The 27,207-nt window shown below is 36.8% G+C and overlaps 2 protein-coding genes across 2 annotated transcripts in view; one reads left to right on the plus strand and one right to left on the minus strand.

Annotated features, from left to right (window-relative positions):
• LOC310902228 (ranBP2-like and GRIP domain-containing protein 3) overlaps positions 1-25,667 on the plus strand; it is a gene marked incomplete at its 3' end in the record, with an annotated part of 72,471 nt that extends 46,804 nt beyond the window's left edge. Inside the window, exons 31-39 of the mRNA XM_083843439.1 lie at positions 782-901; positions 2,383-2,493; positions 7,862-7,972; positions 11,726-11,845; positions 13,327-13,437; positions 18,792-18,902; positions 20,384-20,503; positions 24,850-24,960; positions 25,584-25,667. Coding sequence (XP_083699565.1) covers positions 782-901; positions 2,383-2,493; positions 7,862-7,972; positions 11,726-11,845; positions 13,327-13,437; positions 18,792-18,902; positions 20,384-20,503; positions 24,850-24,960; positions 25,584-25,667 — 999 coding nt within the window. The remainder of the gene's footprint in view (positions 1-781; positions 902-2,382; positions 2,494-7,861; positions 7,973-11,725; positions 11,846-13,326; positions 13,438-18,791; positions 18,903-20,383; positions 20,504-24,849; positions 24,961-25,583) is intronic.
• LOC310892160 (tumor necrosis factor receptor superfamily member EDAR-like) overlaps positions 1-27,207 on the minus strand; it is a 461,331-nt gene that overhangs the window by 110,470 nt on the left and 323,654 nt on the right. The window lies entirely within an intron of this gene.

The following is a 27,207-nucleotide window of genomic DNA, read 5'->3' on the forward strand; positions in this document are numbered from 1 at the left end:
TATATTTAATTATATTACAAATTTCCAGTGAGGGGGAGAAAAGACACATTCCTTGGTTTCTTTTTCAAGACGCACAGGTTTTTGACTGTTACAAGTAATTGTCATTTCAGTTTTCCTTTGTTGCTGTTTTTTGTCTGTTTTTGCTTATAATTTAATGGTATGTCCTGGTATTAAATTATATTATTAAATTATGTTATAAAATATTATATTAAAAGATAACTATGTTGAGTTTCACAAGGTTTTTTTTTTTTTTTCCAATTCAATGAAATGTAACAAGTATTGGATACATTCCTGGACATTGCAGGAAAGGTGTTTAAGTACAGGTGAACTAAAGTGTCTTAACTATCATCAGTGAATGGTTAGAATATTTGAAAGATTCAAGAAAGAGAGAATTGGGCATGTTTGTGGTTAAAATGGATGCTAAGAAGAAAAGCTAAGTGTAAACAAAAGCTTTGACATTTGTTTTCATTCACAGTTCTTTCCCACATGTGACTTAACTGAGGAATGTACAATTGAGAAGATCTAGGTATTTTCTGGAAAAAAAATAAGATCCATAGGCTGTACGCCGTGGCTCCCATTTTCTTTCTATTTCTTCTTAATACGTGGTGTGGATGTTGCTTTCTTCACTACTGGTCGTATGTGCAGATTGGACCATGCAGAATTACAAATTTGATCTTTGGAAGTTTGTCCTATTATTTTAACAGTAAAATGGAACTTAGTTGAGAATTATTTCTAAAATACGCTCTTGTTAATCATGCTTTAACATTTGATATTTCTATAGCTATATATGACAGAAATGAACCGAATGAGAGAAACCGTGATAGAAGTGGGTAAGGAAAATAGCACACTGAAGTCATCGTATAACACTGTGATGGATGAGAATGAATCCCTAAAAAAACAGGCAAGATTAATTATTTCCTGTTATTAGTAGCTTTAGAAGTTACAGTCAACAATTTTAAACGTTTGAACAAGTTGTTTGCAAAATTGCTGATTTTGTTTCTGTAAGACAAGAATTGTGTGAATGGTTGTAATTACTTTCTGCTTCATTTTGTAGCACGTGAAATTTAGTCTCTCAGATCTTTTCCAGTATTAAAGAAATTAGAGTTAGTCCCCTGACCCTGTAGCAACAGGTGATTTTAGGAAAGACTAACCATATCCTCTGAAGCAAACTGAGATTGGATAGAGAGAAAGTATTTTATAATGGAAGCCACCCTGTGCTGAATTGCTCTGCTGATTCTATTAAATAAAAAGTAGCGTGTGTATGTCTAATTCCATGATTACTCAGTATCTTCAGTTATTTTTGAAAGTGTTAATTAAAGGAATATTTTCTCTGTTCTTAAAGACACGCTGAGACAGTGGTTCACAATAATACAGAGTTAAAGTTTTCTTCTCACTTGACTTAAATCTGACCTAAATGCTGACAGGCAAATTGCTACGTAAACTCTTTTGACCATTGCTCCTTCAGTGAATTGCAGTTCTGATGCTCTTGAGTCTGATGAAAATCATCTGCTTCCTAGTCTCAGTAAAATCTTTGTCCTCCTCTTTTGTGCAAACTGAAGTATTCACAGAGGACTTACATGATGATCGGGATGTTTGTTGTATCCATAGAGTACGTTACTTATATTTAAATGGAGGTTATAGTTTGCCTCGTATTCTTTTCTCACAGAGCATGGTCAGTAACAGTGTCATTCTTTCGAGAAGAAAACTTTCACCCTCTCTATTTCCAAGGCCATTAGACCATTCTTGAAACATGCACTCCATTTTTTGTGTCATTTCTTTATGAGAAGTAATCAAATACGTAGTGCCTATATCCCTAAAGAGGTATTGTGCTTATTCTTCCCCTGTAAGCGGAAAGGTTGGGCCGCAAGTCAACAAAGAGCCACGACTATTTTATTTATCCAGGCAGAGGTTGCCTGGAGAGGTTGAGGAGTCCCCGTCCTTGAAGATCTTCACAAGCTGCCTGGACGTGGTCCTGGGCAGCCTGCTCTGGGTGGCCCTGTTTAAACAAGATGGTTGGACCAGATGGTCTCCAGAGGTCCCTTCCCACCTCGGCCATCCCGTGATTTGTTGAGGAAGTGGACAGTGATTTTGTTTCTATCACTGTCCATGCTGAGAAGAAAAAAATTGAACTTTTAGCAATCACATCAAATGATTTCAGTGTGATGGTTAAGTCAAAAAGTGAGTTTTGAATCTACAGCTATTTGAATGGTTTTTGATTCTTTCAGTTAAGTGACGCGAAAGAACAGAACAAGAAGTTAGAAGATCGAGCAAGAAGCATGCAAGCTCAGTTAAATGATTCAAAGGTAAGGTTTCTTCTTCCAGGTACCTTCTTCCTTTATAGTTAACAAGTGAAATATAATTCATTGTTACGTTTTATTGTAGCAGAAGCATGCATTGGTAATGACACAGAAGTCTAATGATTCAGGACAAGTGGTGCGCTCACGTAAACGTGGTATGGAGAAAAATGAGACAGGAGCATCAAAAAGTGATAAGGTAAGGACTGGGCAAGGTGAAAGATCTGTTTGAAAGACTTTAGGCAGTAGAACGTTATGTATCTGCTAGAAATTAGAAAATGCTAGAAATTAGAAAAATAAAATAATTTTTATTGATTTTTTTTAGTGAGTTAATTACAGTAGGAATAGGTAGACACTATATTGGGAGAAACAGTCAACTGAAAGAATAAAGTATGTTGCTAAAAATGTCTTTTGAATTTTATATTGTGTATGTACATGTTTTTTGCTTATTTAGCTATGTTTTCTTCTTCCTCTCATGTTATCTCTCAACTATGAATTAAAATTATATTCTGCCTGCACTGTAACTGTTTTCTTCTGCTGTGTCAGAGCAAATCTTAAACTTATTCTGGTTACTGCTACAGTACAACACTGTCCTTTATGAATAAAACCAGCTGAAATGTAGTTAGAGAAGTCAGATAACAAATTTTAATTTGATAAGCCAGAGATGATTGTACTGCTGTTATACTTTGGGGAAATGGTCTTTAATGTGGGAAAGAATAAATGCAGTGTTCATATATAGTTCCAAAAGGATCACCTTGTTTTCCTTAAAATACCTTCTTGCATCACTTAATGAAATACTTTCTGTCTCCATGTTATTCCAGTCAGTAGCAAGTCCTCTGCTAGTACTCTGCCAACATTTCCCGACTGGTAATGACTTTCTCCCGCTAGAGGCTAAACTGAAATGAGAAAGAGAGATATTCACACCATTCTACTTGATCTATATCAGATGCCTTAAAACTGTACTGTCTCTATATAGCCAACATATTTCTCTGTGTACGTAGGTTTTAGCGTACTTTAGTCGCAAGTGATATATGAGCAGCATCAGTAGTTATAATTCTGAGTGAAGAGAAGAACAGTTGTCTGAAGGTAGATACAAGAAGACCTGTGAAGGTTTTAAAGAGCTGTTTGTGCAGCCTGTCTTCAGGAACCTCTGGATACCTTTCACAGAGTTTTTCTGTACAGTTGTAGTAGAGGGACAGAATGACAATGTCATGAAGTCTTTATTCTTCTAACGGTGCTACTTACACAGTTAAAATTTAGCATAAGTAGATTGTATGAAATAAAGCAAAGGAGTGTATCACATGTATCAAAATGAGGATTTCCACATGCACAGATCATTAAGCCATTGAGGGAGGATGCACAAGCCATTGAGGGAGTATGTAGATACAGGAAAAAAAGGGAGAAAGGTGTCAGGGGAGCAGGACCTCAACTTTCAATAGGGAAGGAATGTGTTAAGATAGATGGTTCAAATCCGTAAAAGTGATTTTAAAGATGTCTTTAGAAAAAACACAAGTGGCTTTAAAAGTGTCACACAGGTTAGAGAAGTGTTGAAAAGCCAGGAGCAGTTAGTGGTTATCTGTAAAAACTTGTGGAGGTCAAGTGGAGTCAACTAGAAAAATCTGATGCCGTTCTTTTCAAATGGGAAAGAGTTACACAGCCATCAACTTAATGTTGGTTCTCAGCTAAATAAATAAATATATGTCCTGGCAAGCTATGAACAAACCATGCGAAGTGCCATGCCAAAAACACTGCAGTAAATGGCAACGAGCTTGTGTTAATCCTAAATTGTCAAATCAGTGTGATTTCCATTAGGACAAGGTAACAGGCATGGCTAGTAGAGGAGTACTAGTTATATGTATGTCTAGACTTTGCTGTATTGTTTCTGGTACAGTTTTACGTGGCGTTTTCATAATCATATTAGAAAAGTATGACAGCTGAAATAAGGTTGGTGGTAAGGTGTAGTGAGACAGTGTTTCACAGCTGAAGGAATGTACATAGTAGATTCTGGAATAGTCTCTTTTGGGTCCAGTATTGGGTGTTTTCAGTGAGAAGTGTGATGGTGAGAAAGAGCACGCTTGTTAAACTTGAAGCGAATAGCAAGCGAGGGAGAATTTCAAGCATGCTGAAAAAGAAGGTTAGGATTAAAATTGATCTTGACAAATTGAAGAGGTAGTAGGTCTGAGAAAAGCGCAATGCTTCAGAGGCAAGAGTGTGCAGTATTGCATTTGAACAGAAATATCATCTGTACACATGCAGGGTGATGAACAAATGCAGGGACACGTGAACATGCCAATCTTTGGCTACATAAAAGGCTGCCACAAAGAGAAAGAAAGTAATCTTTTTTTTTTCCATGTCTGTGATAGAAGTAGTGGCAGGGTAAGTATGAGGAAAAACTAGATTAAAACAAAAGCAGTCAACCACTGGGTCAGAGAGGTCAGTAAGACTGGTGCTTCCAGTATTTGCAGGTCTTCAGAACAGACTAGACAAACATTTGGCAGGAATGAAGTGATACAGTTGATTATGATATGGATGGTACCCGATTTAATAATGGAATTGGATGGTTTAGACATCCTGGCACCACCTACAGCAACCCAGTGGCCTGTGAAATTATTGCCAAATCCCTGAAGCACTGTGAAATTATTGTCAAACCCCGAATATGCAAGCCTTATAAAGCATTGTGTAACGTAGTTTGGAGAAATTGAGAATCTTAATTCAAATTTTTTCTCGCAAAACCTTTCACTTGTAATTCTGCTGTCCCTGACTGTTTTGAAAGTTTATGGTCAGTTTCAAGCCACCTTGCTCCTGCTCCATCCCAAGCTGAGCAAGCCTTTCCTAGGCTTGGTTAACTCTAAAGGTTCGGCCTTTTCAATGGAAGTAGTTGAGCTGTCCGCTTGGAGCCTATATGTAGCATTTTTGTTTGTTGATGAGATCGTTTCTATATTTACCACTAAAGTCCTTTTTGCAGCATGATAACAGTCTGAGAGCGAGGCTTAAGAAAATGTAGTGGATGGCTGAATTGTTAGTGCAAAAGACAGCACTTCTGAACAAGGCGCTATTTTCACATAGAAGATTCTCACAGTTTCTGAGAAAAGGAACGTTATTTTCTGAAAACATTTGTTTTATACTCAACTTCAAAGCCTCAGTGTTGGTTTTTTTTTTCAGAATCTGCTGGCATATATTTAATTATATTACAAATTTCCAGTGAGGGGGAGAAAAGACACATTCCTTGGTTTCTTTTTCAAGACGCACAGGTTTTTGACTGTTACAAGTAATTGTCATTTCAGTTTTCCTTTGTTGCTGTTTTTTGTCTGTTTTTGCTTATAATTTAATGGTATGTCCTGGTATTAAATTATATTATTAAATTATGTTATAAAATATTATATTAAAAGATAACTATGTTGAGTTTCACAAGGTTTTTTTTTTTTTTTCCAATTCAATGAAATGTAACAAGTATTGGATACATTCCTGGACATTGCAGGACAGGTGTTTAAGTACAGGTGAACTAAAGCGTCTTAACTATCATCAGTGAATGGTTAGAATATTTGAAAGATTCAAGAAAGAGAGAATTGGGCATGTTTGTGGTTAAAATGGATGCTAAGAAGAAAAGCTAAGTGTAAACAAAAGCTTTGACATTTGTTTTCATTCACAGTTCTTTCCCACATGTGACTTAACTGAGGAATGTACAATTGAGAAGATCTAGGTATTTTCTGGAAAAAAAATAAGATCCATAGGCTGTACGCCGTGGCTCCCATTTTCCTTCTATTTCTTCTTACTACGTGGTGTGGATGTTGCTTTCTTCACTACTGGTTGTATGTGCAGATTGGACCATGCAGAATTACAAATTTGATCTTTGGAAGTTTGTCCTGTTATTTTAACAGTAAAATGGAACTTAGTTGAGAATTATTTCTAAAAGATTATTTCTAAAAGCTCTTGTTAATCATGCTTTAACATTTGATATTTCTATAGCAACCTGATACCGAAATGAACCGAATGAAAGAAACCTTGAGAGGAGTGGCTGAGGAAAATAGTAAACTGAAGTCATCATTTAAGTCTGTGATGGATGAGAATGATTCCCTAAAAAAACAGGCAAGATTAATTATTTCCTGTTATTAGTAGCTTTAGAAGTTACAGTCAACAATTTTAAACGTTTGAACAAGTTGTTTGCAAAATTGCTGATTTTGTTTCTGTAAGACAAGAATTGTGTGAATGGTTGTAATTACTTTCTGCTTCATTTTCTAGCACGTGAAATTTAGTCTCTCAGATTTTTTCCAGTATTAAAGAAATTAGAGTTAGTCCTCTGACCCTGTAGCAACGGGTGATTTTAGGAAAGACTAACCATATCCTCTGAAGCAAACTGAGATTGGATAGAGAGAAAGTATTTTATAATGGAAGCCACCCTGTGCTGAATTGCTCTGCTGATTCTATTAAATAAAAAGTAGTATGTGTATTTCTAATTCCATGATTACTCAGTATCTTCAGTTATTTTTGAAAGTGTTAATTAAAGGAATATTTTCTCTGTTCTTAAAGACACGCTGAGACAGTGGTTCACAATAATACAGAGTTAAAGTTTTCTTCTCACTTGACTTAAATCTGACCTAAATGCTGACAGGCAAATTGCTACGTAAACTCTTTTGACCATTGCTCCTTCAGTGAATTGCAGTTCTGATGCTCTTGAGTCTGATGAAAATCATCTGCTTCCTAGTCTCAGTAAAATCTTTGTCCTCCTCTTTTGTGCAAACTGAAGTATTCACAGAGGACTTACATGATGATCGGGATGTTTGTTGTATCCATAGAGTACGTTACTTATATTTAAATGGAGGTTATAGTTTGCCTCGTATTCTTTTCTCACAGAGCATGGTCAGTAACAGTGTCATTCTTGCAAGAAGAAAACTTTCACCCTCTCTATTTCCAAGGCCATTAGACCATTCTTGAAACATGCACTCCATTTTTTGTGTCATTTCTTTATGAGAAGTAATCAAATATGTAGTGCCTATATCCCTAAAGAGGTATTGTGCTTATTCTTCCCCTGTAAGCGGAAAGGTTGGGCCGCAAGTCAACAAAGAGCCACGACTATTTTATTTATCCAGGCAGAGGTTGCCTGGAGAGGTTGAGGAGTCCCCGTCCTTGAAGATCTTCACAAGCTGCCTGGACGTGGTCCTGGGCAGCCTGCTCTGGGTGGCCCTGTTTAAACAAGATGGTTGGACCAGATGGTCTCCAGAGGTCCCTTCCCACCTCGGCCATCCCGTGATTTGTTGAGGAAGTGGACAGTGATTTTGTTTCTATCACTGTCCATGCTGAGAAGAAAAAAATTGAATTTTTAGCAATCACATCAAATGATTTCAGTGTGATGGTTAAGTCAAAAAGTGAGTTTTGAATCTACAGCTATTTGAATGGTTTTTGATTCTTTCAGTTAAGTGACGCGAAAGAACAGAACAAGAAGTTAGAAGATCGAGCAAGAAGCATGCAAGCTCAGTTAAATGATTCAAAGGTAAGGTTTCTTCTTCCAGGTACCTTCTTCCTTTATAGTTAACAAGTGAAATATAATTCATTGTTACGTTTTATTGTAGCAGAAGCATGCATTGGTAATGACACAGAAGTCTAATGATTCAGGACAAGTGGTGCGCTCACGTAAACGTGGTATGGAGAAAAATGAGACAGGAGCATCAAAAAGTGATAAGGTAAGGACTGGGCAAGGTGAAAGATCTGTTTGAAAGACTTTAGGCAGTAGAACGTTATGTATCTGCTAGAAATTAGAAAATGCTAGAAATTAGAAAAATAAAATAATTTTTATTGATTTTTTTTAGTGAGTTAATTACAGTAGGAATAGGTAGACACTATATTGGGAGAAACAGTCAACTGAAAGAATAAAGTATGTTGCTAAAAATGTCTTTTGAATTTTATATTGTGTATGTACATGTTTTTTGCTTATTTAGCTATGTTTTCTTCTTCCTCTCATGTTATCTCTCAACTATGAATTAAAATTATATTCTGCCTGCACTGTAACTGTTTTCTTCTGCTGTGTCAGAGCAAATCTTAAACTTATTCTGGTTACTGCTACAGTACAACACTGTCCTTTATGAATAAAACCAGCTGAAATGTAGTTAGAGAAGTCAGATAACAAATTTTAATTTGATAAGCCAGAGATGATTGTACTGCTGTTATACTTTGGGGAAATGGTCTTTAATGTGGGAAAGAATAAATGCAGTGTTCATATATAGTTCCAAAAGGATCACCTTGTTTTCCTTAAAATACCTTCTTGCATCACTTAATGAAATACTTTCTGTCTCCATGTTATTCCAGTCAGTAGCAAGTCCTCTGCTAGTACTCTGCCAACATTTCCCGACTGGTAATGACTTTCTCCCGCTAGAGGCTAAACTGAAATGAGAAAGAGAGATATTCACACCATTCTACTTGATCTATATCAGATGCCTTAAAACTGTACTGTCTCTATATAGCCAACATATTTCTCTGTGTACGTAGGTTTTAGCGTACTTTAGTCGCAAGTGATATATGAGCAGCATCAGTAGTTATAATTCTGAGTGAAGAGAAGAACAGTTGTCTGAAGGTAGATACAAGAAGACCTGTGAAGGTTTTAAAGAGCTGTTTGTGCAGCCTGTCTTCAGGAACCTCTGGATACCTTTCACAGAGTTTTTCTGTACAGTTGTAGTAGAGGGACAGAATGACAATGTCATGAAGTCTTTATTCTTCTAACGGTGCTACTTACACAGTTAAAATTTAGCATAAGTAGATTGTATGAAATAAAGCAAAGGAGTGTATCACATGTATCAAAATGAGGATTTCCACATGCACAGATCATTAAGCCATTGAGGGAGGATGCACAAGCCATTGAGGGAGTATGTAGATACAGGAAAAAAAGGGAGAAAGGTGTCAGGGGAGCAGGACCTCAACTTTCAATAGGGAAGGAATGTGTTAAGATAGATGGTTCAAATCCATAAAAGTGATTTTAAAGATGTCTTTAGAAAAAACACAAGTGGCTTTAAAAGTGTCACACAGGTTAGAGAAGTGTTGAAAAGCCAGGAGCAGTTAGTGGTTATCTGTAAAAACTTGTGGAGGTCAAGTGGAGTCAACTAGAAAAATCTGATGCCGTTCTTTTCAAATGGGAAAGAGTTACACAGCCATCAACTTAATGTTGGTTCTCAGCTAAATAAATAAATATATGTCCTGGCAAGCTATGAACAAACCATGCGAAGTGCCATGCCAAAAACACTGCAGTAAATGGCAACGAGCTTGTGTTAATCCTAAATTGTCAAATCAGTGTGATTTCCATTAGGACAAGGTAACAGGCATGGCTAGTAGAGGAGTACTAGCTATATGTATGTCTAGACTTTGCTGTATTGTTTCTGGTACAGTTTTACGTGGCGTTTTCATAATCATATTAGAAAAGTATGACAGCTGAAATAAGGTTGGTGGTAAGGTGTAGTGAGACAGTGTTTCACAGCTGAAGGAATGTACATAGTAGATTCTGGAATAGTCTCTTTTGGGTCCAGTATTGGGTGTTTTCAGTGAGAAGTGTGATGGTGAGAAAGAGCACGCTTGTTAAACTTGAAGCGAATAGCAAGCGAGGGAGAATTTCAAGCATGCTGAAAAAGAAGGTTAGGATTAAAATTGATCTTGACAAATTGAAGAGGTAGTAGGTCTGAGAAAAGCGCAATGCTTCAGAGGCAAGAGTGTGCAGTATTGCATTTGAACAGAAATATCATCTGTACACATGCAGGGTGATGAACAAATGCAGGGACACGTGAACATGCCAATCTTTGGCTACATAAAAGGCTGCCACAAAGAGAAAGAAAGTAATCTTTTTTTTTTCCATGTCTGTGATAGAAGTAGTGGCAGGGTAAGTATGAGGAAAAACTAGATTAAAACAAAAGCAGTCAACCACTGGGTCAGAGAGGTCAGTAAGACTGGTGCTTCCAGTATTTGCAGGTCTTCAGAACAGACTAGACAAACATTTGGCAGGAATGAAGTGATACAGTTGATTATGATATGGATGGTACCCGATTTAATAATGGAATTGGATGGTTTAGACATCCTGGCACCACCTACAGCAACCCAGTGGCCTGTGAAATTATTGCCAAATCCCTGAAGCACTGTGAAATTATTGTCAAACCCCGAATATGCAAGCCTTATAAAGCATTGTGTAACGTAGTTTGGAGAAATTGAGAATCTTAACTCAAATTTTTTCTCGCAAAACCTTTCACTTGTAATTCTGCTGTCCCTGACTGTTTTGAAAGTTTATGGTCAGTTTCAAGCCACCTTGCTCCTGCTCCATCCCAAGCTGAGCAAGCCTTTCCTAGGCTTGGTTAACTCTAAAGGTTCGGCCTTTTCAATGGAAGTAGTTGAGCTGTCCGCTTGGAGCCTACCTGTAGCATTTTTGTTTGTTGATGAGATCGTTTCTATATTTACCACTAAAGTCCTTTTTGCAGCATGATAACAGTCTGAGAGCGAGGCTTAAGAAAATGTAGTGGATGGCTGAATTGTTAGTGCAAAAGACAGCACTTCTGAACAAGGCGCTATTTTCACATAGAAGATTCTCACAGTTTCTGAGAAAAGGAACGTTATTTTCTGAAAACATTTGTTTTATACTCAGCTTCAAAGCCTCAGTGTTGGTTTTTTTTTTCAGAATCTGCTGGCATATATTTAATTATATTACAAATTTCCAGTGAGGGGGAGAAAAGACACATTCCTTGGTTTCTTTTTCAAGACGTACAGGTTTTTGACTGTTACAAGTAATTGTCATTTCAGTTTTCCTTTGTTGCTGTTTTTTTGTCTGTTTTTGCTTATAATTTAATGGTATGTCCTGGTATTAAATTATATTATTAAATTATGTTATAAAATATTATATTAAAAGATAACTATGTTGAGTTTCACAAGGGTTTTTTTTTTCCAATTCAATGAAATGTAACAAGTATTGGATACATTCCTGGACATTGCAGGACAGATGTTTAAGTACAGGTGAACTAAAGCGTCTTAACTATCATCAGTGAATGGTTAGAATATTTGAAAGATTCAAGAAAGAGAGAATTGGGCATGTTTGTGGTTAAAATGGATGCTAAGAAGAAAAGCTAAGTGTAAACAAAAGCTTTGACATTTGTTTTCATTCACAGTTCTTTCCCACATGTGACTTAACTGAGGAATGTACAATTGAGAAGATCTAGGTATTTTCTGGAAAAAAAATAAGATCCATAGGCTGTACGCCGTGGCTCCCATTTTCTTTCTATTTCTTCTTACTACGTGGTGTGGATGTTGCTTTCTTCACTACTGGTTGTATGTGCAGATTGGACCATGCAGAATTACAAATTTGATCTTTGGAAGTTTGTCCTGTTATTTTAACAGGAAAATGGAACTTAGTTGAGAATTATTTCTAAAATACGCTCTTGTTAATCATGCTTTAACATTTGATATTTCTATAGCAACCTGATACCGAAATGAACCGAATGAAAGAAACCTTGAGAGGAGTGGCTGAGGAAAATAGTAAACTGAAGTCATCATTTAAGTCTATGATGGATGAGAATGATTCCCTAAAAAAACAGGCAAGATTAATTATTTCCTGTTATTAGTAGCTTTAGAAGTTACAGTCAACAATTTTAAACGTTTGAACAAGTTGTTTGCAAAATTGCTGATTTTGTTTCTGTAAGACAAGAATTGTGTGAATGGTTGTAATTACTTTCTGCTTCATTTTCTAGCACGTGAAATTTAGTCTCTCAGATCTTTTCCAGTATTAAAGAAATTAGAGTTAGTCCTCTGACCCTGTAGCAACAGGTGATTTTAGGAAAGACTAACCATATCCTCTGAAGCAAACTGAGATTGGATAGAGAGAAAGTATTTTATAATGAAAGCCACCCTGTGCTGAATTGCTCTGCTGATTCTATTAAATAAAAAGTAGTATGTGTATTTCTAATTCCATGATTACTCAGTATCTTCAGTTATTTTTGAAAGTGTTAATTAAAGGAATATTTTCTCTGTTCTTAAAGACACGCTGAGACAGTGGTTCACAATAATACAGAGTTAAAGTTTTCTTCTCACTTGACTTAAATCTGACCTAAATGCTGACAGGCAAATTGCTACGTAAACTCTTTTGACCATTGCTCCTTCAGTGAATTGCAGTTCTGATGCTCTTGAGTCTGATGAAAATCATCTGCTTCCTAGTCTCAGTAAAATCTTTGTCCTTCTCTTTTGTGCAAACTGAAGTATTCACAGAGGACTTACATGATGATCGGGATGTTTGTTGTATCCATAGAGTACGTTACTTATATTTAAATGGAGGTTATAGTTTGCCTCGTATTCTTTTCTCACAGAGCATGGTCAGTAACAGTGTCATTCTTGCGAGAAGAAAACTTTCACCCTCTCTATTTCCAAGGCCATTAGACCATTCTTGAAACATGCACTCCATTTTTTGTGTCATTTCTTTATGAGAAGTAATCAAATACGTAGTGCCTATATCCCTAAAGAGGTATTGTGCTTATTCTTCCCCTGTAAGCGGAAAGGTTGGGCCGCAAGTCAACAAAGAGCCACGACTATTTTATTTATCCAGGCAGAGGTTGCCTGGAGAGGTTGAGGAGTCCCCGTCCTTGAAGATCTTCACAAGCTGCCTGGACGTGGTCCTGGGCAGCCTGCTCTGGGTGGCCCCGTTTAAACAAGATGGTTGGACCAGATGGTCTCCAGAGGTCCCTTCCCACCTCGGCCATCCCGTGATTTGTTGAGGAAGTGGACAGTGATTTTGTTTCTATCACTGTCCATGCTGAGAAGAAAAAAATTGAACTTTTAGCAATCACATCAAATGATTTCAATGTGATGGTTAAGTCAAAAAGTGAGTTTTGAATCTACAGCTATTTGAATGGTTTTTGATTCTTTCAGTTAAGTGGCATGTATGAATACAACAAGAAGTTAGAAGATCATGCAAGAAGCATGCAAGCTCAGTTAAATGATTTACAGGTAAGGTTTCTTCTTCCAGGTACCTTCTTCCTTTATAGTTAACAAGTGAAATATAATTCATTGTTACATTTTATTGTAGCAGAAGCATGCATTGGTAATGGCACAGATGTCCAATGTGTCAGGAGGAGTGGTGTACCAACGTAAACGTGGTAACGAGGAAAAAGAGACAGCAATATCAAAAAGTGCTAAGGTAAGAATTGGGCAAGGTGAAAGATCTGTTTGAAAGACTTTAGGCAGTAGAACGTTATGTATCTGCTAGAAATTAGAAAATGCTAGAAATTAGAAAAATAAAATGATTTTTATTGATTTTTTTTTAGTGAGTTAATTACAGTAGGAATAGGTAGACACTATATTGGGAGACACAGATAGTCAACTGAAAGAATAAAGTATGTTGCTAAAAATGTCTTTTGAATTTTATATTGTGTATGTATATGTTTTTTGCTTATTTAGCTGTTTTCTTCTTCCTCTCATGTTATCTCTCAACTATGAATTAAAATTATATTCTGCCTGCACTGTAACTGTTTTCTTCTGCTGTGTCAGAGCAAATCTTAAACTTATTCTGGTTACTGCTACAGTACAACACTGTCTTTTATGAATAAAACCAGCTGAAATGTAGTTAGAGAAGTCAGATAACAAATTTTAATTTTATAAGCCAGAGATGATTGTACTGCTGTTATACTTTGGGGAAATGGTCTTTAATGTGGGAAAGAATAAATGCAGTGTTCATATATAGTTCCAAAAGGATCACCTTGTTTTCCTTAAAATACCTTCTTGCATCACTTAATGAAATACTTTCTGTCTCCATGTTATTCCAGTCAGTAGCAAGTCCTCTGCTAGCACTCTGCCAACATTTCCCGACTGGTAATGACTTTCTCCCGCTAGAGGCTAAACTGAAATGAGAAAGAGAGATATTCACACCATTCTACTTGATCTATATCAGATGCCTTAAAACTGTACTGTCTCTATATAGCCAACATATTTCTCTGTGTACGTAGGTTTTAGCGTACTTTAGTCGCAAGTGATATATGAGCAGCATCAGTAGTTATAATTCTGAGTGAAGAGAAGAACAGTTGTCTGAAGGTAGATACAAGAAGACCTGTGAAGGTTTTAAAGAGCTGTTTGTGCAGCCTGTCTTCAGGAACCTCTGGATACCTTTCACAGAGTTTTTCTGTACAGTTGTAGTAGAGGGACAGAATGACAATGTCATGAAGTCTTTATTCTTCTAACGGTGCTACTTACACAGTTAAAATTTAGCATAAGTAGATTGTATGAAATAAAGCAAAGGAGTGTATCACATGTATCAAAATGAGGATTTCCACATGCACAGATCATTAAGCCATTGAGGGAGGATGCACAAGCCATTGAGGGAGTATGTAGATACAGGAAAAAAAGGGAGAAAGGTGTCAGGGGAGCAGGACCTCAACTTTCAATAGGGAAGGAATGTGTTAAGATAGATGGTTCAAATCCATAAAAGTGATTTTAAAGATGTCTTTAGAAAAAACACAAGTGGCTTTAAAAGTGTCACACAGGTTAGAGAAGTGTTGAAAAGCCAGGAGCAGTTAGTGGTTATCTGTAAAAACTTGTGGAGGTCAAGTGGAGTCAACTAGAAAAATCTGATGCCGTTCTTTTCAAATGGGAAAGAGTTACACAGCCATCAACTTAATGTTGGTTCTCAGCTAAATAAATAAATATATGTCCTGGCAAGCTATGAACAAACCATGCGAAGTGCCATGCCAAAAACACTGCAGTAAATGGCAACGAGCTTGTGTTAATCCTAAATTGTCAAATCAGTGTGATTTCCATTAGGACAAGGTAACAGGCATGGCTAGTAGAGGAGTACTAGTTATATGTATGTCTAGACTTTGCTGTATTGTTTCTGGTACAGTTTTACGTGGCGTTTTCATAATCATATTAGAAAAGTATGACAGCTGAAGTAAGGTTGGTGGTAAGGTGTAGTGAGACAGTGTTTCACAGCTGAAGGAATGTACATAGTAGATTCTGGAATAGTCTCTTTTGGGTCCAGTATTGGGTGTTTTCAATGAGAAGTGTGATGGTGAGAAAGAGCACGCTTGTTAAACTTGAAGCGAATAGCAAGCGAGGGAGAATTTCAAGCATGCTGAAAAAGAAGGTTAGGATTAAAATTGATCTTGACAAATTGAAGAGGTAGTAGGTCTGAGAAAAGCGCAATGCTTCAGAGGCAAGAGTGTGCAGTATTGCATTTGAACAGAAATATCATGTGTACACGTACAGGGTGATGAACAAATGCAGGGACACGTGAACATGCCAATCTTTGGCTACATAAAAGGCTGCCACAAAGAGAAAGAAACTAATCTTTTTTTTTTCCATGTCTGTGATAGAAGTAGTGGCAGGGTAAGTATGAGGAAAAACTAGATTAAAACAAAAGCAGTCAACCACTGGGTCAGAGAGATCAGTAAGACTGGTGCTTCCAGTATTTGCAGGTCTTCAGAACAGACTAGACAAACATTTGGCAGGAATGAAGTGATACAGTTGATTATGATATGGATGGTACCCGATTTAATAATGGAATTGGATGGTTTAGACATCCTGGCACCACCTACAGCAACCCAGTGGCCTGTGAAATTATTGCCAAATCCCTGAAGCACTGTGAAATTATTGTCAAACCCCGAATATGCAAGCCTTATAAAGCATTGTGTAACGTAGTTTGGAGAAATTGAGAATCTTAATTCAAATTTTTTCTCGCAAAACCTTTCACTTGTAATTCTGCTGTCCCTGACTGTTTTGAAAGTTTATGGTCAGTTTCAAGCCACCTTGCTCCTGCTCCATCCCAAGCTGAGCAAGCCTTTCCTAGGCTTGGTTAACTCTAAAGGTTCGGCCTTTATAATGGAAGTAGTTGAGCAGTCCGCTTGGAGCCTATCTGTAGCATTTTTGTTTGTCGATGAGATCGTTTCTATATTTACCACTAAAGTCCTTTTTGCAGCATGATAACAGTCTGAGAGCGAGGCTTAAGAAAATGTAGTGGATGGCTGAATTGTTAGTGCAAAAGACAGCACTTCTGAACAAAGCGCTATTTTCACATAGAAGTTTCTCACAGTTTCTGAGAAAAGGAACGTTATTTTCTGAAAACATTTGTTTTATACTCAGCTTCAAAGCCTCAGTGTTGCTTTTTTTCAGAATCTGCTGGCATATATTTAATTATATTATAAATTCCCAGTGAGGGGGAGAAAAGACACATTCCTTGGTTTCTTTTTCAAGACGTACAGGTTTTTGACTGTTACAAGTAATTGTCATTTCAGTTTTCCTTTGTTGCTGTTTTTTGTCTGTTTTTGCTTATAATTTAATGGTATGTCCTGGTATTAAATTATATTATTATAATATAAAATATTATATTAAAAGATAACTATGTTGAGTTTCACAAGGGTTTTTTTTTTCCAATTCAATGAAATGTAACAAGTATTGGATACATTCCTGGACATTGCAGGACAGGTGTTTAAGTACAGGTGAACTAAAGCGTCTTAACTATCAGCAGTGAATGGTTAGAATATTTGAAAGATTCAAGAAAGAGAGAATTGGGCATGTTTGTGGTTAAAATGGATGCTAAGAAGAAAAGCTAAGTGTAAACAAAAGCTTTGACATTTGTTTTCATTCACAGTTCTTTCCCACATGTGACTTAACTGGGGAATGTACAATTGAGAAGATCTAGGTATTTTCTGGAAAAAAATAAGATCCATAGGCTGTACGCCGTGGCTCCCGTTTTCTTTCTATTTCTTCTTAATACGTGGTGTGGATGTTGCTTTCTTCACTACTGGTTGTATGTGCAGATTGGACCATGCAGAATTACAAATTTGATCATTGGAAGTTTGTCCTATTATTTTAACAGTAAAATGGAACTTAGCTGAGAATTATTTCTAAAATACGCTCTTGTTAATCATGCTTTAACATTTGATATTTCTATAGCTTTATAGGACAGAAATGAACCGAATGAGAGACGCCTTGAGAGGAGTGGCTCAGGAAAATAGTAGACTGAAGTCATCATTTACCTGTGTGATGGTGGAGAATGATTTCCTAAAAAATCAGGCAAGATTAATTATTTCCTGTTATTAGTAGCTTTAGAAGTTACAGTCAACAATTTTAAACGTTTGAACAAGTTGTTTGCAAAATTGCTGATTTTGTTTCTGTAAGACAAGAATTGTGTGAATGGTTGTAATTACTTTCTGCTTCATTTTCTAGCACGTGAAATTTAGTCTCTCAGATCTTTTCCAGTATTAAAGAAATTAGAGTTAGTCCTCTGACCCTGTAGCAACAGGTGATTTTAGGAAAGACTAACCATATCCTTTGAAGCAAACTGAGATTGGATAGAGAGAAAGTATTTTATAATGGAAGCCACCCTGTGCTGAATTGCTCTGCTGATTCTATTAAATAAAAAGTAGCGTGTGTATGTCTAATTCCATGATTACTCAGTATCTTCAGTTATTTTTGAAAGTGTTAATTAAAGGAATATTTTCTCTGTTCTTAAAGACACGCTGAGACAGTGGTTCACAATAATACAGAGTTAAAGTTTTCTTCTCACTTGACTTAAATCTGACCTAAATGCTGACAGGCAAATTGCTACGTAAACTCTTTTGACCATTGCTCCTTCAGTGAATTGTAGTTCTGATGCTCTTGAGTCTGATGAAAATCATCTGCTTCCTAGTCTCAGTAAAATCTTTGTCCTCCTCTTTTGTGCAAACTGAAGTATTCACAGAGGACTTACATGATGATCGGGATGTTTGTTGTATCCATAGAGTACGTTACTTATATTTAAATGGAGGTTATAGTTTGCCTCGTATTCTTTTCTCACAGAGCATGGTCAGTGACAGTGTCATTCTTGCGAGAAGAAAACTTTCACCCTCTCTATTTCCAAGGCCATTAGACCATTCTTGAAACATGCACTCCATTTTTGTGTCATTTCTTAATGAGAAGTAATCAAATACGTAGTGCCTATATCCCTAAAGAGGTATTGTGCTTATTCTTCCCCTGTAAGCGGAAAGGTTGGGCCGCAAGTCAACAAAGAGCCACGACTATTTTATTTATCCAGGCAGAGGTTGCCTGGAGAGGTTGAGGAGTCCCCGTCCTTGAAGATCTTCACAAGCTGCCTGGACGTGGTCCTGGGCAGCCTGCTCTGGGTGGCCCCGTTTAAACAAGATGGTTGGACCAGATGGTCTCCAGAGGTCCCTTCCCACCTCGGCCATCCCGTGATTTGTTGAGGAAGTGGACAGTGATTTTGTTTCTATCACTGTCCGTGCTGAGAAGAAAAAAATTGAACTTTTAATCATTTAGCAATCACATCAAATGATTTCAATGTGATGGTTAAGTCAAAAAGTGAGTTTTGAATCTACAGCTATTTGAATGGTTTTTGATTCTTTCAGTTAAGAGGCATGTACGAATACAACAAGAAGTTAGAAGATCATGCAAGAAGCATGCAAGCTCAGTTAAATGATTTACAGGTAAGGTTTCTTCTTCCAGGTACCTTCTTCCTTTATAGTTAACAAGTGAAATATAATTCATTGTTACATTTTATTGTAGCAGAAGCATGCATTGGTAATGGCACAGATGTCCAATGATTCAGGAGGAGTGGTGTCCCAACGTAAACGTCGTAACGAGGAAAAACAGACAGCAATATCAAAAAGTGCTAAGGTAAGGATTGTGAATGAGGTGGAATGAGGAGGAATGAAGTGATACAGTTGATTATGATATGGATGGTACCCGATTTAATAATGGAATTGGAAGGTTTAGACATCCTGGCACCACCTACAGCAACCCAGTGGCCTGTGAAATTATTGCCAAATCCCTGAAGCACTGTGAAATTATTGTCAAACCCCGAATATGCAAGCCTTATAAAGCATTGTGTAACGTAGTTTGGAGAAATTGAGAATCTTAATTCAAATTTTTTCTCGCAAAACCTTTCACTTGTAATTCTGCTGTCCCTGACTGTTTTGAAAGTTTATGGTCAGTTTCAAGCCACCTTGCTCCTGCTCCATCCCAAGCTGAGCAAGCCTTTCCTAGGCTTGGTTAACTCTAAAGGTTCGGCCTTTATAATGGAAGTAGTTGAGCAGTCCGCTTGGAGCCTATCTGTAGCATTTTTGTTTGTCGATGAGATCGTTTCTATATTTACCACTAAAGTCCTTTTTGCAGCATGATAACAGTCTGAGAGCGAGGCTTAAGAAAATGTAGTGGATGGCTGAATTGTTAGTGCAAAAGACAGCACTTCTGAACAAAGCGCTATTTTCACATAGAAGTTTCTCACAGTTTCTGAGAAAAGGAACGTTATTTTCTGAAAACATTTGTTTTATACTCAGCTTCAAAGCCTCAGTGTTGTTTTTTTTTCAGAATCTGCTGGCATATATTTAATTATATTACAAATTTCCAGTGAGGGGGAGAAAAGACACATTCCTTGGTTTCTTTTTCAAGACGCACAGGTTTTTGACTGTTACAAGTAATTGTCATTTCAGTTTTCCTTTGTTGCTGTTTTTTGTCTGTTTTTGCTTATAATTTAATGGTATGTCCTGGTATTAAATTATATTATTAAATTATGTTATAAAATATTATATTAAAAGATAACTATGTTGAGTTTCACAAGGTTTTTTTTTTTCCAATTCAATGAAATGTAACAAGTATTGGATACATTCCTGGACATTGCAGGACAGGTGTTTAAGTACAGGTGAACTAAAGCGTCTTAACTATCAGCAGTGAATGGTTAGAATATTTGAAAGATTCAAGAAAGAGAGAATTGGGCATGTTTGTGGTTAAAATGGATGCTAAGAAGAAAAGCTAAGTGTAAACAAAAGCTTTGACATTTGTTTTCATTCACAGTTCTTTCCCACATGTGACTTAACTGAGGAATGTACAATTGAGAAGATCTAGGTATTTTCTGGAAAAAAATAAGATCCATAGGCTGTACGCCGTGGCTCCCATTTTCTTTCTATTTCTTCTTAATACGTGGTGTGGATGTTGCTTTCTTCACTACTGGTTGTATGTGCAGATTGGACCATGCAGAATTACAAATTTGATCTTTGGAAGTTTGTCCTATTATTTTAACAGTAAAATGGAACTTAGCTGAGAATTATTTCTAAAATACACTCTTGTTAATCATGCTTTAACATTTGATATTTCTATAGCTTTATAGGACAGAAATGAACCGAATGAGAGACGCCTTGAGAGGAGTGGCTCAGGAAAATAGTAGACTGAAGTCATCATTTACCTTTGTGATGGTGGAGAATGATTCCCTAAAAAAACAGGCAAGATTAATTATTTCCTGTTATTAGTAGCTTTAGAAGTTACAGTCAACAATTTTAAACGTTTGAACAAGTTGTTTGCAAAATTGCTGATTTTGTTTCTGTAAGACAAGAATTGTGTGAATGGTTGTAATTACTTTCTGCTTCATTTTCTAGCACGTGAAATTTAGTCTCTCAGATCTTTTCCAGTATTAAAGAAATTAGAGTTAGTCCTCTGACCCTGTAGCAACAGGTGATTTTAGGAAAGACTAACCATATCCTCTGAAGCAAACTGAGATTGGATAGAGAGAAAGTATTTTATAATGGAAGCCACCCTGTGCTGAATTGCTCTGCTGATTCTATTAAATAAAAAGTAGCGTGTGTATGTCTAATTCCATGATTACTCAGTATCTTCAGTTATTTTTGAAAGTGTTAATTAAAGGAATATTTTCTCTGTTCTTAAAGACACGCTGAGACAGTGGTTCACAATAATACAGAGTTAAAGTTTTCTTCTCACTTGACTTAAATCTGACCTAAATGCTGACAGGCAAATTGCTACGTAAACTCTTTTGACCATTGCTCCTTCAGTGAATTGCAGTTCTGATGCTCTTGAGTCTGATGAAAATCATCTGCTTCCTAGTCTCAGTAAAATCTTTGTCCTTCTCTTTTGTGCAAACTGAAGTATTCACAGAGGACTTACATGATGATCGGGATGTTTGTTGTATCCATAGAGTACGTTACTTATATTTAAATGGAGGTTATAGTTTGCCTCGTATTCTTTTCTCACAGAACATGGTCAGTAACAGTGTCATTCTTGCGAGAAGAAAACTTTCACCCTCTCTATTTCCAAGGCCATTAGACCATTCTTGAAACATGCACTCCATTTTTTGTGTCATTTCTTTATGAGAAGTAATCAAATACGTAGTGCCTATATCCCTAAAGAGGTATTGTGCTTATTCTTCCCCTGTAAGCGGAAAGGTTGGGCCGCAAGTCAACAAAGAGCCACGACTATTTTATTTATCCAGGCAGAGATTGCCTGGAGAGGTTGAGGAGTCCCCGTCCTTGAAGATCTTCACAAGCTGCCTGGACGTGGTCCTGGGCAGCCTGCTCTGGGTGGCCCCGTTTAAACAAGATGGTTGGACCAGATGGTCTCCAGAGGTCCCTTCCCACCTCGGCCGTCCCGTGATTTGTTGAGGAAGTGGACAGTGATTTTGTTTCTATCACTGTCCATGCTGAGAAGAAAAAAATTGAACTTTTAGCAATCACATCAAATGATTTCAATGTGATGGTTAAGTCAAAAAGTGAGTTTTGAATCTACAGCTATTTGAATGGTTTTTGATTCTTTCAGTTAAGTGACGCGAACGAACAGAACAAGAAGTTAGATGGTGGAGCAAGAAGCATGCAAGCGCAGTTAGATAATTTAAAGGTAAGGTTTCTCCTTACAGGTACCTTCTTCCGTTATAGTTATGCAAGCCTTATAAAGCATTGTGTAATGTTGTTTGGAGAAATTGAGAATCTTAATTCAAATTTTTTCTCGCAAAACCTTTCACTTGTAATTCTGCTGTCCCTGACTGTTTTGAAAGTTTATGGTCAGTTTCAAGTCACCTTGCTCCTGCTCCATCCCAAGCTGAGCAAGCCTTTCCTAGGCTTGGTTAACTCTAAAGGTTCGGCCTTTTCAATGGAAGTAGTTGAGCAGTCCGCTTGGAGCCTATCTGTAGCATTTTTGTTTGTCGATGAGATCGTTTCTATATTTACCACTAAAGTCCTTTTTGCAGCATGATAACAGTCTGAGAGCAAGGCTTAAGAAAATGTAGTGGATGGCTGAATTGTTAGTGCAAAAGACAGCACTTCTGAACAAGGCGCTATTTTCACATAGAAGATTCTCACAGTTTCTGAGAAAAGGAACGTTATTTTCTGAAAACATTTGTTTTATACTCAGCTTCAAAGCCTCAGTGTTGTTTTTTTTTCAGAATCTGCTGGCATATATTTAATTATATTACAAATTTCCAGTGAGGGGGAGAAAAGACACATTCCTTGGTTTCTTTTTCAAGACGCACAGGTTTTTGACTGTTACAAGTAATTGTCATTTCAGTTTTCCTTTGTTGCTGTTTTTTGTCTGTTTTTGCTTATAATTTAATGGTATGTCCTGGTATTAAATTATATTATTAAATTATGTTATAAAATATTATATTAAAAGATAACTATGTTGAGTTTCACAAGGTTTTTTTTTTTTTTCCAATTCAATGAAATGTAACAAGTATTGGATACATTCCTGGACATTGCAGGAAAGGTGTTTAAGTACAGGTGAACTAAAGCGTCTTAACTATCAGCAGTGAATGGTTAGAATATTTGAAAGATTCAAGAAAGAGAGAATTGGGCATGTTTGTGGTTAAAATGGATGCTAAGAAGAAAAGCTAAGTGTAAACAAAAGCTTTGACACTTGTTTTCATTCACAGTTCTTTCCCACATGTGACTTAACTGAGGAATGTACAATTGAGAAGATCTAGGTATTTTCTGGAAAAAAATAAGATCCATAGGCTGTACACCATGGCTCCCGTTTTCTTTCTATTTCTTCTTAATACGTGGTGTGGATGTTGCTTTCTTCACTACTGGTTGTATGTGCAGATTGGACCATGCAGAATTACAAATTTGATCTTTGGAAGTTTGTCCTATTATTTTAACAGTAAAATGGAACTTAGTTGAGAATTATTTCTAAAATACGCTCTTGTTAATCATGCTTTAACATTTGATATTTCTATAGCTATATATGACAGAAATGAACCGAATGAAAGAAACCTTGAGAGGAGTGGCTGAGGAAAATAGTAAACTGAAGTCATCATTTAAGTCTGTGATGGATGAGAATGATTCCCTAAAAAAACAGGCAAGATTAATTATTTCCTGTTATTAGTAGCTTTAGAAGTTACAGTCAACAATTTTAAACGTTTGAACAAGTTGTTTGCAAAATTGCTGATTTTGTTTCTGTAAGACAAGAATTGTGTGAATGGTTGTAATTACTTTCTGCTTCATTTTCTAGCACGTGAAATTTAGTCTCTCAGATCTTTTCCAGTATTAAAGAAATTAGAGTTAGTCCTCTGACCCTGTAGCAACAGGTGATTTTAGGAAAGACTAACCATATCCTTTGAAGCAAACTGAGATTGGATAGAGAGAAAGTATTTTATAATGGAAGCCACCCTGTGCTGAATTGCTCTGCTGATTCTATTAAATAAAAAGTAGTATGTGTATTTCTAATTCCATGATTACTCAGTATCTTCAGTTATTTTTGAAAGTGTTAATTAAAGGAATATTTTCTCTGTTCTTAAGGACACGCTGAGACAGTGGTTCACAATAATACAGAGTTAAAGTTTTCTTCTCACTTGACTTAAATCTGACCTAAATGCTGACAGGCAAATTGCTACGTAAACTCTTTTGACCATTGCTTCTTCAGTGAATTGCAGTTCTGATGCTCTTGAGTCTGATGAAAATCATCTGCTTCCTAGTCTCAGTAAAATCTTTGTCCTTCTCTTTTGTGCAAACTGAAGTATTCACAGAGGACTTGCATGATGATCGGGATGTTTGTTGTATCCATAGAGTACGTTACTTATATTTAAATGGAGGTTATAGTTTGCCTCGTATTCTTTTCTCACAGAGCATGGTCAGTGACAGTGTCATTCTTGCGAGAAGAAAACTTTCACCCTCTTTATTTCCAAGGCCATTAGACCGTTCTTGAAACATGCACTCCATTTTTTGTGTCATTTCTTAATGAGAAGTAATCAAATACGTAGTGCCTATATCCCTAAAGAGGTATTGTGCTTATTCTTCCCCTGTAAGCGGAAAGGTTGGGCCGCAAGTCAACAAAGAGCCACGACTATTTTATTTATCCAGGCAGAGGTTGCCTGGAGAGGTTGAGGAGTCCCCGTCCTTGAAGATCTTCACAAGCTGCCTGGACGTGGTCCTGGGCAGCCTGCTCTGGGTGGCCCTGTTTAAACAAGATGGTTGGACCAGATGGTCTCCAGAGGTCCCTTCCCACCTCGGCCATCCCGTGATTTGTTGAGGAAGTGGACAGTGATTTTGTTTCTATCACTGTCCGTGCTGAGAAGAAAAAAATTGAATTTTTAATCATTTAGCAATCACATCAAATGATTTCAATGTGATGGTTAAGTCAAAAAGTGAGTTTTGAATCTACAGCTATTTGAATGGTTTTTGATTCTTTCAGTTAAGTGACGCGAACGAACAGAACAAGAAGTTAGATGATCGAGCAAGAAGCATGCAAGCTCAGTTAAATGATTTACAGGTAAGGTTTCTTCTTCCAGGTACCTTCTTCCTTTATAGTTAACAAGTGAAATATAATTCATTGTTACGTTTTATTGTAGCAGAAGCATGCATTGGTAATGACACAGAAGTCCAATGATTCGGGAGAAGGGTTGCGCTCACGTAAACGTCGTAAGGAGAAAAATGAGACAGGAGCATCAGAAAGTGATAAGGTAAGGACTGGGCAAGGTGAAAGATCTGTTTGAAAGACTTTAGGCAGTAGAACGTTATGTATCTGCTAGAAATTAGAAAATGCTAGAAATTAGAAAAATAAAATAATTTTTATTGATTTTTTTAGTGAGTTAATTACAGTAGGAATAGGTAGACACTATATTGGGAGACACAGATAGTCAACTGAAAGAATAGAGTATGTTGCTAAAAATGTCTTTTGAATTTTATATTGTGTATGTACATGTTTTTTGCTTATTTAGCTGTTTTCTTCTTCCTCTCATGTTATCTCTCAACTATGAATTAATATTATATTCTGCCTGCACTGTAACTGTTTTCTTCTGCTGTGTCAGAGCAAATCTTAAACTTATTCTGGTTACTGCTACATTACAACACTGTCCTTTATGAATAAAACCAGCTGAAATGTAGTTAGAGAAGTCAGATAACAAATTTTAATTTGATAAGCCAGAGATGATTGTACTGCTGTTATACTTTGGGGAAATGGTCTTTAATGTGGGAAAGAATAAATGCAGTGTTCATATATAGTTCCAAAAGGATCACCTTGTTTTCCTTAAAATACCTTCTTGCATCACTTAATGAAATACTTTCTGTCTCCATGTTATTCCAGTCAGTAGCAAGTCCTCTGCTAGCACTCTGCCAACATTTCCCGACTGGTAATGACTTTCTCCCGCTAGAGGCTAAACTGAAATGAGAAAGAGAGATATTCACGCCATTCTACTTGATCTATATCAGATGCCTTAAAACTGTACTGTCTCTATATAGCCAACATATTTCTCTGTGTACGTAGGTTTTAGCGTACTTTAGTCGCAAGTGATATATGAGCAGCATCAGTAGTTATAATTCTGAGTGAAGAGAAGAACAGTTGTCTGAAGGTAGATACAAGAAGACCTGTGAAGGTTTTAAAGAGCTGTTTGTGCAGCCTGTCTTCAGGAACCTCTGGATACCTTTCACAGAGTTTTTCTGTACAGTTGTAGTAGAGGGACAGAATGACAATGTCATGAAGTCTTTATTCTTCTAACGGTGCTACTTACACAGTTAAAATTTAGCATAAGTAGATTGTATGAAATAAAGCAAAGGAGTGTATCACATGTATCAAAATGAGGATTTCCACATGCACAGATCATTAAGCCATTGAGGGAGGATGCACAAGCCATTGAGGGAGTATGTAGATACAGGAAAAAAAGGGAGAAAGGTGTCAGGGGAGCAGGACCTCAACTTTCAATAGGGAAGGAATGTGTTAAGATAGATGGTTCAAATCCATAAAAGTGATTTTAAAGATGTCTTTAGAAAAAACACAAGTGGCTTTAAAAGTGTCACACAGGTTAGAGAAGTGTTGAAAAGCCAGGAGCAGTTAGTGGTTATCTGTAAAAACTTGTGGAGGTCAAGTGGAGTCAACTAGAAAAATCTGATGCCGTTCTTTTCAAATGGGAAAGAGTTACACAGCCATCAACTTAATGTTGGTTCTCAGCTAAATAAATAAATATATGTCCTGGCAAGCTATGAACAAACCATGCGAAGTGCCATGCCAAAAACACTGCAGTAAATGGCAACGAGCTTGTGTTAATCCTAAATTGTCAAATCAGTGTGATTTCCATTAGGACAAGGTAACAGGCATGGCTAGTAGAGGAGTACTAGTTATATGTATGTCTAGACTTTGCTGTATTGTTTCTGGTACAGTTTTACGTGGCGTTTTCATAATCATATTAGAAAAGTATGACAGCTGAAATAAGGTTGGTGGTAAGGTGTAGTGAGACAGTGTTTCACAGCTGAAGGAATGTACATAGTAGATTCTGGAATAGTCTCTTTTGGGTCCAGTATTGGGTGTTTTCAGTGAGAAGTGTGATGGTGAGAAAGAGCACGCTTGTTAAACTTGAAGCGAATAGCAAGCGAGGGAGAATTTCAAGCATGCTGAAAAAGAAGGTTAGGATTAAAATTGATCTTGACAAATTGAAGAGGTAGTAGGTCTGAGAAAAGCGCAATGCTTCAGAGGCAAGAGTGTGCAGTATTGCATTTGAACAGAAATATCATGTGTACACGTACAGGGTGATGAACAAATGCAGGGACACGTGAACATGCCAATCTTTGGCTACATAAAAGGCTGCCACAAAGAGAAAGAAACTAATCTTTTTTTTTTCCATGTCTGTGATAGAAGTAGTGGCAGGGTAAGTATGAGGAAAAACTAGATTAAAACAAAAGCAGTCAACCACTGGGTCAGAGAGATCAGTAAGACT

This window comes from Anser anser (assembly GCF_964211835.1).
Source record: "Anser anser genome assembly, chromosome: 1".
NCBI classification, from domain to species: Eukaryota; Metazoa; Chordata; class Aves; order Anseriformes; family Anatidae; genus Anser; species Anser anser.